The sequence below is a fragment of the Triticum aestivum genome, chromosome 7B (assembly GCF_018294505.1).
Source record: "Triticum aestivum cultivar Chinese Spring chromosome 7B, IWGSC CS RefSeq v2.1, whole genome shotgun sequence".
NCBI classification, from domain to species: domain Eukaryota; kingdom Viridiplantae; phylum Streptophyta; class Magnoliopsida; order Poales; family Poaceae; genus Triticum; species Triticum aestivum.
Genome location: NC_057813.1, coordinates 464,403,604 through 464,417,650, shown reverse-complemented (window position 1 = coordinate 464,417,650; position 14,047 = coordinate 464,403,604). Strand labels below are relative to the sequence as shown.

At 52.5% G+C, this 14,047-nt stretch overlaps 1 protein-coding gene and 1 long non-coding RNA gene across 3 annotated transcripts; one reads left to right on the top strand and one right to left on the bottom strand.

The window, feature by feature from the left end:
• Positions 1-2,678: 2,678 nt before the first annotated feature.
• On the top strand, positions 2,679-4,712 carry LOC123161390 (uncharacterized). Its single transcript, XR_006480687.1, has 4 exons — positions 2,679-2,762; positions 3,002-3,103; positions 4,270-4,402; positions 4,489-4,712. It is a non-coding gene; the product is annotated as an uncharacterized lncRNA (long non-coding RNA).
• On the bottom strand, positions 4,701-13,161 carry LOC123161389 (uncharacterized). 2 transcript variants are annotated; one of them, XM_044579229.1, is made up of 4 exons: positions 12,769-13,161; positions 5,147-12,692; positions 4,997-5,068; positions 4,701-4,909 (listed from the first exon to the last, which is right to left on the bottom strand). In XM_044579229.1, exon 2 carries the CDS (start codon positions 11,646-11,648, stop codon positions 9,615-9,617), a length of 2,034 nt encoding a protein of 677 aa, XP_044435164.1. In that variant the 5' UTR covers positions 11,649-12,692; positions 12,769-13,161; the 3' UTR covers positions 4,701-4,909; positions 4,997-5,068; positions 5,147-9,614. The 2 variants fall into 2 exon arrangements, with proteins under 2 accessions (XP_044435164.1, XP_044435165.1); XM_044579230.1 differs by having other exon boundaries at positions 12,787-13,161.
• Positions 13,162-14,047: the final 886 nt, after the last annotated feature.

The following is a 14,047-nucleotide window of genomic DNA, read 5'->3' as shown; positions in this document are numbered from 1 at the left end:
CAAGTAGCCCACTTCACAAGATTGATGCAATCGCTACAAGGCGTATAAAAATACATGGATTGCACCACTGCAAAGACGGAATAATTATGCTCCTAAAACATGTAGACATCATGCTTATAGGATGCCCACACAAAATGCAGCAAAAATGACAAAACAACAAGTTATAACAGTCTCAGCAGGTTAACATCATACATGTACTTTTGCAACAGAGATTAATATTTCAAGATGCACGCTAACATGAATGCAAAGCACACAAACATATAGAGAATGAATAGCAGAACATGTGCATATCAAGATCATCATCATAGCATCAACAAGGACAAAGTTGTGGCACTCACAAGATGCCCAAATCTAACATATAAAGCCTCCTAGAGTACCCGCCGTTCTGGAGGCCTTCGCGCGCGCGTGATCACTGGCCACTCGATCAGCTCGTTCGCTCGTTTTTCACCATTGATTTTTACTATTCACTGCTAGATTTTGTTACACCTCGCGCTGCTTCGCTGGGTGGCTGCCAGTGGACCCATATAATCATTGGTCCACACTGCAGCGGAGGGCTCGTCGACTGGGTTCGTGACAAATGACGCTCCCGGTAAAAAAGCCCTAGATCGAGCGGTCAAAACAGATCACACCCTCATCGATTCCTTCCACTCCCTCAACACCACCTCCCCTCCACCGGGCGGCGCCCCCTCCTTTCTCCCCACCCGCCTTCCTCCCCAGCTGGAGGTGCCTCCTCCCTCCTTCCCACGGCCTCCCGCACCGCGTGCCACCGGCTAGCTGCACCACCACCGCATCCTCATATACTCCAGCCCACTATGCCACCGAGAGAGGAAGCTGCGGGAGGAGGAGAGCCCATCCCATGACGAACACGTGGGGAGGAGCTCTACCCATCTCAGTTGCCGGCTAGGATCTGGAAGAAGAAGAGACCCAGTGCTGGCATCGGCTCCAGCGATGCGGGTTGACGGCCAGTGCAGGCGAGCGTGGCATGCTGTGCGGTGCCCTAGACAGGTGGCAGCTACCGTCAAGACAGGAGCGACACTGCGACCGACGACCCTTGGTCGTCTTCAGGTGCGCGCCGTCCGTGGTGGCCGATCATGGGTATTGGCTGGCGGCCGGAGGCCCCTGCAGTAGGCCGGTGCCCCATAGCAAGATTGGCACTAACTGGGAAGGCAACCGGTGTGTAGTATGATCCTCGCCTCCTCCAACTTCGTTAGGGTAGCACGTCTATGTCCTTTCTCTTGTCCCGTCTCTGTGTATGTGTGTGTGTTCGTCGTTTCTCCTTTCTTCTCTCATGAAGAAGGGGCTGCTTAGTTTTGGAACAACAAACCATGGAGGATATGGGTCTGCACGGGCTTGGAGCAGGAAGCCATGGCGGCCAACCTCTTATGCTCTCAGGGAAAATCCTAAAGAAACCTTGCTTTGCATGGGAGCTGCAGTTCATCTGGTTGATGCTTCTTTTCATGCTAAAATTATTAGTGTTGTCGTTGTGCTTTGTTTTTTCACTCACTGTACTTTCATTCTTGATGTTTTCTTCAGGCTAAGTGCTCGTGCTATGGAAGCGACGAGGGCTGGTGCGGTGTAGACAAGGTCAATATCAGGCTTTATAACCAGACTGAGACAATAATTGCTTTGAAGAATTTTAAAGTGTCTATATTAGTAAGAATTTCAAGGCAGGCTATGAAAGTTAGTATGATAATGCTAATTTGCAAAACAATGCTAAATGCTAAGATTTGACTCTACAAGTAATCGAGTTGACCGTGCAACATGCACCTAATGCGAATTTGCATGTATCCTCATGTCTAGAACTCCAGATTATAGGTTTTGGTGTTCTCCATGCCATTTTTTTCTCATAATCCCCGAGGGCTACCGATTTGATCTTTTGTTGTTCTTGGTGTACCGATTTGGTATTCTATTTGTTCCTTGATCCTCTTACTTCACTTTTGTTCTACTATTATTTGGTTGTGTGTCTCTTTTGGTGTCCTGGATGAAAATATGAGCAGCAAACATCGTTGTGGTCTAATGGAGATGCATTTGCCTATAAACCATTGTCTGACAGCTCGTCCACTTTTTGTGAAATTCTCAACGTCAAATAACTGCGGACCTGAGCTGAGGGTGCTGCATATGGTTTCTGTTTGATTTTTCTTTCCTATGGATTCGAGATTGTCGTTGGCGGATCCCGCTGAATATTTGTGATGTTTAAAAGCAGTGGCCTGATTCATACATTGATGAGATCTATGTTATCACTCTGAGGGATCTGTCGCAACAACTTATGATTTTGTTATTCGTTTTTGTTTTTTCAGCTATATTTTTTTTGCTATCCGGTCTCTGTTTTGGCCTCTCAATGAGTTGAGAATTTTTTGACTTGATTTGTTCTTTGTTGATGATTTTTGGTTTAAAATCTTTCTCCATGAAAATCATACAAGCAGACGGGTGATCTGAATTGATGCCATGTTGATATGTCTACATAATACATGCTTACCCCTGTGGTTGGCATCCGAGAGAAAACATTATCTATCTTTTCCAATCTTCTCAAACATTATTTTCTTCTATTTTTGTTGTGTTTGCACTTAGCTCATGTTCTCCCTCTTAGTTGGAGTTTAGTGTTTTTACAGGACTCGGATCTAAGAGGGACGCAGTGGGTGCGGATAGCGAGATGGTTTACAGGACTCAGATCTGAGAGGGCGCAGTCAAATGGTCTAACCAAGTTTTCTTCAATCCTCTGTTCTACATTCTGGTTTTGATGCCTTGCTGCCTTCGACATTAAGGTGAGGTCCTCTTCGTCATACTACTGCCTTCCTTCTGAGGCATCGCAATTCCTGGAATCCTTCTTCCGTTTTTCTTTCGATTTGATATTCTACCTCCTGAATGATGATTACAAGTGCATGGTTCATATGATCGAATTGTGATTGCTTGAACAAAAATCTGATGTTATGAGCTTTTAGTGCATTGATTTATGGTTGTGCATTGATATATTTTGATAGTGAAACTCACCTCTTATGTCAAGGTGGGAAGCTTGGCTGATTCCACCTTCAGTCAGAAGATTAATACATCTATGGTTTTATTTTCCATGCCAATAGCTTGATTAATGATTCCTAATGCATCTCAGGTATTGGTCTGTTCTCCGTAAATGTATATACTTTACCATGCTAATTTTGTGTTAACCGTTGCATAATATTTCGCCACTGGAGATATATGATATAACCATTTTTGTTGCTTATACAAAAAAGGTTGCATGTGTGATGTACTGCTGTTTGTAGCTTTTTGCACTTGTCTAATTTTTAAGCCATATTCTGCTCATAACAGAATAATTTACAGTCGGGACCGATTCATTATGACACATAATGTATCATGCAGGACTGCTTAACTAGAGAGAATAAAATGATGGAATATTCTTCTATCCAACCAATTTTTTTCCTATAATGTGTTTTATTCATTTGACATATCAAAATACACCAGCATTTAAAGAAGTGGCAATAATTAGCCATCCTCGTGCTGGTGAATACGCATTTGGGTTTATAACATTGAGCATGATTCTTCAAGTACTTGTTTAGGCACAACACTTTCTACAGATGGATTCATGGCATCAACAACATTTGAATGCTTCATTCTGGATAATTTACTAATTTATATTCTTTCAAGAATTTTGATTTATAATTTTCATTATTAGCTACATAAAGATTCATACCATACTTGTGTGTGGTCTTTTTCAGTGTTACCTCATTCTTGAAATAGTTCACTTTCAGGGAAGTGTTATCCTTTAGTTGTAATTTGTGACAACTAAACACTTAAATCTCAAGAGTGTAAAGGTTCACCCAAAGAATTAAGTCTAATATAGCCTGGCTGGGCTTATCTTAATAGTTAGCTTATCAGGATTAACCTATAGTCTATATATAAGGTGGGTTAAATCAGTCTCTCGTACATAAATTTGTTGTGCAAGCCCTGAAAAGGCCAGCTAGAGATACTTCAAGGTTATGGGGCCTTTACACATTTGTCTGGTAATTTGATGTCTTTTAGAGCGGTTCCTTTAACTGCTAAATCCTATGAACACTTGCGAATACTATATGTTGTTGTCGTTAGGTTCTCTACCAGAAATCACTCAGATATCATCTTATCCTCTTGTTCGCTGTTTTTTTGTAACATCTCAATCTAGCATAAGCTTATTTTGGTAATGCCTCCTTTTTGCGGTTGCTAAGTTTGATGGTCTTTTTAATAGCACTCTTACTATATCACCTGAATTTCTAATCTTAAGTTTCTACTATTATCTCTCTACAGAAATAATTGTTTCTGGAGGAATGACCATGCCACAGGTGATTATCGCTCTAGGACCTGCCCTTGATAAGAACCAGGGAACCCATTTAAACAGAATGATGATTGTGTGAGCCTTTAAATAGCGCCAACACATCAGGTACAGTCGAAAACTTTCCCCGTCCCCCAGGCCCTATGGGCTGCGACTGAACTCAGATTTCTAATCCCTGGCTTAACTTCCTGTAGGTATTGGCATCTAGATGATTAGAACTACTAAAGGAACACCCAAGTCGTAGATGATCTACATTTGATGTATGATTTGAAGATTAGAAGCTGGAGCACAAGGATTGTGTGATGGAGTAAACATTGGTTATATATTTTAGGCGGGTCAGATATTAAAGTGGGGTGCTCACACCGCACTTAGGTGGCTTACGGAGATTACCGAAATTGGTTTGTGGGTGTTGTGTGCTCACACCGACTCATAAAATTACTATCAAGATTTCAAGTTAGTTATGAGCTAAAATTAGTGATAATGAAAAACCAGGAGAACACCATATTAGGTGAATGTAAACCACTTACAGGACAGTGCCAACAACAGCAAGAGTGCCATAATAAGGTGCTAAAGCCTTCTAGGTGAAGGACAATGACAAGAGTAACATCGACGTGCCTTCAAAACAGAAAAAAAACATTAATTCTTAAGTCATGCCACATCAAGAAACACAAAGCGCACAGTTTACTGTAGAAAAGGCAGTACCATTCCAGATAATCTTGTTATGAGAAGGCTCTTCCTCTTGCTTGACCATTAGTGGAGATGCAATCATGGTGCCTATGAGAAGTATATATACATCTCAGAAAAGGCATTGGAAATTACTGCCAAAATACGCTTTTCAAACACTTTACTAACCAAAAACATCGGCATCACCGAACAAGAGCACTCGCTGCAACATTAGATGCAAGGCCTGTACTGTGGAACATGGACGTAGAGTAGTACACGACAGCATTTATGCCAGAAAGTTACTGAAACAAAAACAATGTCGCTCCCACACTCAAAACTTTTTTTTTCTCGAATACGCATAAAGCGTATCATTTCATTGATAAGTAGGGGAGTTTACAAGCGCATGACCAAGCAACACACTCGTGGTCGGGGCTACACGGAGTTACAGAGAAAGGGTTCGATCAAGGTGGTTCGAAAATAAAGGAGCGTAGTCCTTTAGCGCCAGCCGTGGCCCACATTGCTGCCTCGGCCAGAGCAGCTCGAGAGGCCTCGGTCACTGACGGGCGGATGCCGTTGAAGGTGCAGGCATTTCTGTGCTTCCAGAGGGTCCAGGCGATGATGATCACTAGGGAGGCCGTGCCCTTACGAAGAGAAGGCGGGGCGGATGACGTGGATGCCTTCCACCAGTCGAAGAAGGGCTCGTGGCCGAGGGGAATGCTGCTGGTGAGCCGCAGCGTGGAGAACACTTCATGCCACACCATGCGAGAGAAGGAGCAGCCAATCAAAAGGTGCTGCATAGATCCAGTGGCCTGATCGCAGAGTGCGCAGGTGCTATTATGAGGCAGCCCGTGTCACGCCAGCCACTTGTTCGTCCAGCATCGGTCTTGCAGGGCCAACCATATGAAGAACTTGACGCTCAGGGGGGGCCCATGTCTTCCAGGTGAGCTCGGCATGAGGGGATGAGGTAGAGCCGAGGAAGAGAGCGTCGTAGCAGGTTTTAGCAGAGTAAGTTCCATTCGCTGTCCATCGCCACCGAAGAATGTCGGGCTGCACTGAGGTTGAAATCGGGAGTAGACGCCTCCAAAGCTCGATGTACTGGACAGTCGCCAGGGGGCCCCAGGCGCCAGTGATGTCCTGGACCCACGCCCGGTCTTGGAGTCCGTCGGCCATGAGTCGGCATTGGCGGCGCCGCTTGGGCACGATAGCATAGATAGCCGGTGCGATCTCGGTGATGGACTGGCCGTGGATCCAATGATCGGTCCAGATTTTGCAAGTTCGCCCATCTCCAAGTTCCCATTGGGTGGAAGCACGGAAGATGGCCAGCGCTTCAGGGTCAACAGGGAGGGGTAGATGGCTCCAGGGGCGCGTCCGGTCCGTGGCCTGGAGCCAGAGCCAGCGGGTGCGGAGGGAGAGCCCGGTGCGTCAAAGGTCGCGGACGCCCAGTCCATCGAGGTGCAGCGGCGTGTAGACGCGACGCCAGTTAACCGCGCAGTGACCAAAGGCGGAATCCTTCCTGCCGTGCCATAGGAACTCACGGTTGAGGCGGTTGACCAATTTGAGCACATGGGCGTTGAGGGTGATAGCCGCGAGCAGGTGTCTTGGCATGGCGCAAAGCACATGCTGGACCAGGGCGAGCCGCTCCCCACGGGAGTGCAAGGACGCCCTCTAGGTGGACAGCTTCTTGCGCATCTTGTCCACCAACGGCATGAGATGCGAGGAGTGGATCCGTCGGACCGATAGCGGCAGTCCCAGGTAGGTGATGGGGAAGTGCTTGACCAGGCAGTGCAGCTCAAGTCCTATAGCCACCTCATCAGCAGGAGAGCATTGGATGCGGGTTACAGAGCACTTGTCGAAGTTGGTGCGTAGGCCGGAGGCATCTCCAAACACGGACAGCAGCTCCCGGAGCACGGCGAGGTCGTGCCGGTCTGGGTGACAGAAAACCACCACGTCGTCGGCGTAGAGGGATACACTTGAGGCCATGTGGTTAGGAGTGAGCCGGTGTAGAATTCCAGCTTGCACCGCACGAAGGATGACGGAGTTGAGCACGTCGATCACAATGGTGAATAGGATTGGTGACACCGGGTCACCTTTTCGCAACCCCTTGGCATGGCTGATTGGTGGCCCGGGCGATCCATTGATGAGGACGCGGGTGCTCGCACTGTAGAGCAAGATGGAGATCCATTCCCGCCAACGTGGGCCGAATCCGCGATGGCGCAATACTTGGAGGAGGAATGGCCAGGAAACCGAATCGAAGGCACGGGCAATATCGAGCTTGAGTAGGACACGCAGGAGCTTGCGGTTGTGGAGGTGCCTGGCGGTCTGTTGGACCAGGAGAAAATTGTCATGGATACATCTTCCGGTGATGAAAGCGCTCTGATTGACAGAGACAAGCTCGGGCAGCTTGGGAGCGAGGCGAAGGGAGAGCACTTTGGCGAAAAGCTTCGCCAGGAGGTGGATGAGGCTGATCGGCCGGTAGTCAGCGAGCGAGGACGTGTCGGGCTTCTTGGGTAACAAGGTGATGAGCGCCTCATTGAGCTTTCCAAAGCCAAGGCCGTTGAGAGCATAGAGCTTGTCAAATGCCTCGCAAATGTCCTTTTTGATCACGAACCAGGCCGAGCATAAGAATTAGGCAGTGAAACCGTCGGGGCCAGGTGCCTTTCCATGGGGGAGCAGCTTGATTGCGTTCCAGATTTCGTCCTCGGTGAATGGCACATCAAGGCCGGAGAGGTCCGAGGTGGGTATCCCAAGCACATCCAGGTTGAGGGTGAAGTCACGCTCGTCCGTGGAACGAAGCAGATGTGTGAAGTGGGAGAATGCTGCAGCAGCCATGGCCTCGTTGTCGAGGAGGATCTGCCCATCGTGTTGGAGCTCAAGGATCCTCTTCTTGTGGAGGCGTCGAGAGGCCTGGATACGGAGGAAGGCTGAGTTGGTTTCACCATTTCGCAGCCATGAGTATCTAGAGTGCTGGCGGGAGATCGTCCGGTCGAGGGAGGCGAGGCCCAGGTAGGCACATTTCAGGCGACGCCGTAGCCATGCCTCCGGCGCCGTGAGCGGGCGCCGGTCCTGTGCCTCGTCGAGGCGAGCAACAAGCTCGCGGGCGACCGTGAGCTGCAGAGAAATGCCTCCCAAGGATTTTGAGCCCCAGCTCCGCAAGCGCCGAGCGGTGCTCTTGAGGCGAGCGTAGAGGCGCCGGAAGGGGTCGGGGTGCAGCGGGGTGGAGTTCCAGGCATCAACAACCACGTCCAGGTAGCCGTTGAGCTTCGGCCAAAACCGCTCAAAGTGGAAGCGCTTGGCCTGGTTGTTGTGTGCCGTGCAGTCCAGGAAGAGAGGGGAGTGATCAGACGCCACCGAGGAGAGACAGCACAGAAGGCATTGGGGTTGTGCAACATCCCAGGTTGAGCTGCTGAGCACACGATCATTGTGGATGAGGGTTGGGTTATCCTGCTCATTGGACGAAGCTCGTGGTCGGCGATAAAGCGTCGAAAACGACTCATAGTTCGGTGGTTGAGCCTGCTGTTGTTCTTATCTGCGGCGGAGGTGATCATGTTGAAATCTCCTTCAATGAGCCAAGGGCCGGCACAAGTGTCGCGAAACTCATGCAACTCGCCAAGGAAGGCTATTTTCTCCTCATCTCTCTGCGGGCCGTAGACACCCGTGAGCCACCAGTGCTGATCCCCGACAAGTGGTGAGACGAGGGCAGAGACGTGATGGTCGCCAATGGTCGGCCTAGAGAGTGAGATCATGTCGCAGCGCCAAGCGAGCAGGATGCCTCCGCGAGTGCCATCCGCGGGGAGGAAGTAGAAGTCTAGGAAGGGGGCGCCCAGTGTTTCCAGCACCAGAGAGTCCGACATGTGAGCAAGCTTCGTTTCCTGGAGGCAAACGACGCAAGGGGCAGCGGAGGAAATAACGCTACGGACTGCAGAACGTTTAGCACGAGAGTTTAGGCCTCGGACATTCCAAAAAATGATCTTAAGGTTTCCATCCATGGGAAGGGGTGGGGGGGCGCTGGGCACAGGTGCACAAAAAAGGCCGATCAGATCTCCACGAGGCGGGGGCTTCCGGCGCGCTGCGGGGAGGAGCTGCTTTCCGCAGTAGGAATGCGCCAACCGTAGAAGTCGGCAAAGGCCTGGATGATGTCATCAGCCAGCGGGCGGTCGAACAGAGCCGCATACTTGGAGAGAGTGGCTTCGTCCATCGGGGCATCGTCTTTGAGCAGGCCCAGTCACCGGAAAAGCACGCGCTTGGCCTTCATCTCGGAGTCCAAGCCACGGTCGGCCTTGGCAATTCGCCCGCTTCTCCTTGGAGTGAAGTTGGGTGGCATCTCATTGCGACGTCGACGTGGCGCAGGTGCAGGGAGAACACGGTCGATCTGCGTTTGCATCACGCAGACGAAAGTGTGGAGGCCAGGCGGTGCGGAGCCTGCATGGTGCAGCTGCATGGGCGGAACGGCCTCCGCCAATAGGAAGGTGCCAGGCGTGGCGCGTGAAGCGGTCGTGGGCCTCGGATCCGCCAGGGTCTACCAACGAAACACCAGCGGGATCGGTGCAGGCATGCATGGGGCCTTCCACCGCTGCGGGATCGGAGCGGGCATGCATGTGATCCTCCTCGAAAGGCGCGAGAATCGGGCGCGCGGGCGCGGCGGGCCCAGGCCCAGGCATCAGGGGGTCAACATGCATGCTGCCGCTCGTGGCAGGGGGGTGCGACAGGCGCCGGTCGGGGGGGATGCGTGCCCGTTGTCCTGGAGCGGGAGAACGCGCTCGACAACAGGGCCGTTGGCGAGGGAATCATCGCTGGCGTCATGGGATCGTGGGCCTGGGCAGGCTGTCGGCGACTGCGGCTGGAAAAAGACCGTCAAAGCGGTCGTATTGTCGTCAGCAGCGTCGTCGAAAGCCTGGGCGGCGGCGCTTTCCAGAAGCGCAGGCTGACCAGGGCTGGGCATAGCTGGGTCCCGCGCGGCAGAGGGATCCGGTGCGGGTGCGCGAGATGTCGCCGGAGCACATGCCGGAGAGGCCGGCAGCGACGAAGGGGCGCCGAGGCGGAGCGTAGCTCGAACCCGGGGCACGGCTGCAGTGGCCACGGGGTACGGCCCCAGAATGCCTTGCCAGTCGTGACAAGGAGGGGGAGCATGCCTGCGCCGGCGCCGGCGAGGAGCGCTACCTGAGGTCCGGCGGGAAGACGCGCCGGGGAGACGCTCAGGAAACTCATGAATGCGCGGCCAGGGACCGGGAACAGGGGGTGAGTCAGGGGGAGCGTCGCAGTCTCCGGCCCCGTCGGCGGGCGAGGGTGAGGGCAGCGGAGAGGGGCGGCGGTAGTCCACGCAGCTCCGAACATGGATCTCGACGGGAAAAAGCATCAGACCAAGCGAGAGGCGCTCCGCGGTCGCAGGATCGGCATCCTCCTCGACGGCGTCGTGCTCCGGCACGAGGAGCTCCGAGGTGCGCGGGATGCCATCCGGGTTGGTGGTCCAGGCGGTCAGGCGGAAGACGGACATGTCAGACGCGTTCCTAGTCTCCGGTGCCAGATTCTCCACCTGACAGAATGGCGAGAGGAGGAACTCGACAGAAGCCCAATGCCAAGCATGGTCGGGGATTCCCTTGATCTCAACAGAGACGAGGAAACGCGCCTTCACCGGAACAGCATCACGGGAGAGGCTCCAGGGAGTGAAGATCAGGCGGAAGTTGCCGGTGCGGAGGCCGCCGGCGGCAACACGCGCGCGCGAGGCGGCGGAGGAGAACTTGATGAGGAAATCGTCAGAGGCGTGGGTGTGGACGGAGAACTCGTGCGCAGCGAGGCCATAGCATGCGCGCAGCGCGTCGAAGACAGCCTCCCTGGATACACCAGAGTGGCACCCAGCGACCGTGGCGATCAGCGCGCGCTCGAGATCCCGCTCTGCCGCAACAAGCTCCGCGGACCGAGGGAGGTAGCAGGTGGCGCCAGCGGGGCGACGCACCGGGTGGCCAGATAGTGGGGTGGACGCGGCAGAAGTGGAGGTCGCCGGCGAAGCAGGGGCGGGCGGCGACCCGGAGGACGCGGGTGTAGGCCCCTCAGAGCCCGGCGACCCTGCGACAATCGACCCGGAGGACGCGGGACGATCACCAGGACTCGCGGCAGCAGGGCGTGAGCTGGATGGAGCGGAGTACTCGGGGGCGAGGGGGGTGCCGGACCCCGAAGGGGAAACACGGCGACGGAGCGGAGGGGGCGAGGCGCCATGGGACGAGGGGGAGGATGGTGCGGCGGCGCGCGGCATGGTGCACTCGCGGACCTTGTGCCCGTAGCAGCGGCAGCGCCCGCAACGGATGTCCCGGCGGCACTCGGAGCGCGGGTGGCTGGTGCTGAAGCACTTGGGGCACTCCCCCTCCCGGAGCCACGACGGCGGTCGACGGGGCGCATCGGCAGGACCCCGGCGAGGGCGCCGCGGTCGGAGGGAGCGGGGGCGCCTGCGGCAACGCGCAAGGTGCCAGCCGTCGGGGCCGTCCGCCTCCGTGACCTGACAGATCTCAGAGTGCAGGGGAGGACGCGCGGGCGGCGGCGAGGGCTGCGAGCCGGCCGCCGTTGGGGAGGCAGGGGAGCTGCGGAGAGCCTCGAGGTAGGACGTCGGTCTTGATTCGGCAGTCCCGGCAGAGGAGGGGCTCGAGTCGAGCCAGCGGTCGGAGCGCGAGCGGCCCTTGGCCGGAGGGGAGGGGGAGCACATGGCTGGAGGTGGGCGGCGGGGCCGGAGTGGCCGCCGACGCGGGGCGGTGGCCGCTGGAGCCGGGTGGCTAGCGGCGGGAGCAGTGGCTAGGGAGCGGTGGCTAGGGTTTTTTTTACCTCATCAAGTTCTCCCCATTTTGCGACAAGTAATTTGGAACGGAGGCCCACACTCAAAACTACAATATCTGAGAAACATATCAGGACACATGTAGAAGAAATTTCATCATAATCATCAATTATGACATAGACACAAATGAGTATGAAAAGAATACTTAGAAATTGCAGCCCGAGTTATGTAGCCTGAGTAAATTATTAGTCGTAGCATTGTAGACTGTAAAGAACATGGCTTGGTAGCAGCAGTTTGTGAGGAGGAGTTCTAGGCTAACCCCAAGATGATAGTTTCGATCAAGCAAATGTGATAGCATAAAAGCCATAGTAATTCTTTTTATTATTCCTATGCATTTTCTTTGTCATAGATGATAGGCGGAAGTTGCTTTGCCCAAACTACTTGCATCTATATGATAAGGTAACACACAAAACTTTCTCACTAATTCCTTTGTACCACGTCATTGGCTTGATAGGGTATAGGAAAGATAATTAGAGAACATTTTACCTTCCCAATAGCGTTTGCTAAAAAGATCAAACCAGCTGGCATCTGGTCATTAGATACTTGCACTAGCAAATCAATCTCTCTTTCTCTCATCTACAGGCAGGTCACGGCTAACATCATTGAGCATCAACGACCAGCAACAAGTGGCCAGCAGCATTTAGCGACAGCGGCAAGTAGCAAACAACACCAACAGCGGCGGCGATTTCTCACCCTGCTGTTAGTGGCGAGGTCGGACAGAGCATAGTAACGAGCTCTGGACAGCGGTAATGGCGGTCAGCGTCAGGAAGAAGTACTAGGGATCTGCGGCTTCGAATCCGTGGTCCAGAGCAGATGTGGACATAGCGGAGCCCGTCACAGTCCTTGTAGCTATTCGGTGAGGATGACGACCACGGCGGCCGACCGAACCGAGGAAGGCGGCGTCGGTCCAAGTGGTTCCTGCACGCCGGGGCACGGAATGAACATTAAAGGGACAGCAGGAACAAAAATGGAGCTAGGGGAAGTGGGGAACTACCTAGGAGCAAGAACACACCAGAAAATGAGGCGATTCACGGCGCCATCCAGCTGGCGTGCATGTCGGAGCTGGAGGCATGGACGTCGATCCGGACTAAGGGCTGGCGAATCCCACCGGTTCCTGTGACCGGTGTTGCAACGGCGAGCGGCGGTGCCCCCGGCGAGCTAGACGAGAGAGGGGATCCAAGAGAAGAGGATGTGAAGTGAGGAGGGAAGGGGCAGCTGGTTTGCGGCCGCGTGTCTGTTGTCCCTACTAGATGGCGCTGCTGGACTCACCCACTGGCCAGTGTCAAAGGCAGGGGCTGATTGAAAATAAACGCAAATGAGATTTACTGGAACATCTCTTCCTCCTCTGTTCCTTCATAAGCTTCTCAAGATTAGCATGATCTAAATGTTTCCGTGCTCAGAATTTTACAAAAATATCTTGGAAAATTTCACAGATGCTACTGTTCAAATTCAAAATAAAATCTGCCCCGACTTTGGGTTGAACTGTAGGTAAGTGATAAATTCTGAAATGCATGAAATTTTTACTGGAGTTTGTAGATAACATGTAACTGCCATATATAAATATTCATATAATTCCAGTAGTTTAATCATCACCAAACACATATATCACAGTTTTGTCATTTTCTCAAATTTAAAGAAACGTACTTGATTTAAGATAGCAAAATTACTTTCAGATTTTTGGGATTGAAGCTGTGGGGGAGGTATGAAATGCATGAGCTAATCGTATAGTCATGATAAGGATTTTGATGACTAGGCATGCGCTCATTCAATTAGGATAAGATTTGAGCATAGAAGAAAATTTTGATGACTAGGCATGCGCTCATTCAGAGTGAATAGCAAAAAACTACCACATTACGGGTCATCGTTCCAAAAAACTATCATTTTTTAATCTTTTCAAAAAGCTACCACAAAATTGTTCTGCTGTTCCAGAAATCCCAAATGACCATCTGACTTAGAATTAATTCTGTTTATGACAGGTCGGGCCCGCTACTAAACAGACCATTTGTGGACTGTTTGTTTGACCGTTAACTTACAGCTGGGTCCCACATGTAAGTGCTCTCTCTCTCCCTTATCTCTCTTCTCCCCCCTCTCTCCCTTATCTCTCAAAATCCCGAGCGCCACGGCCGGCAGAGCCACGGCTGCCGCCGCCAGGTTCGGCCACCACCACGCCATTGGGAGCGCCTCCGGGCCGGCCACCACCACGGCCGGCGCAGCCACGGCCGCCGCCGCCAGGGCCGCCACCACCATGCCATGGGGAGCGCCTCCGGGCTGGC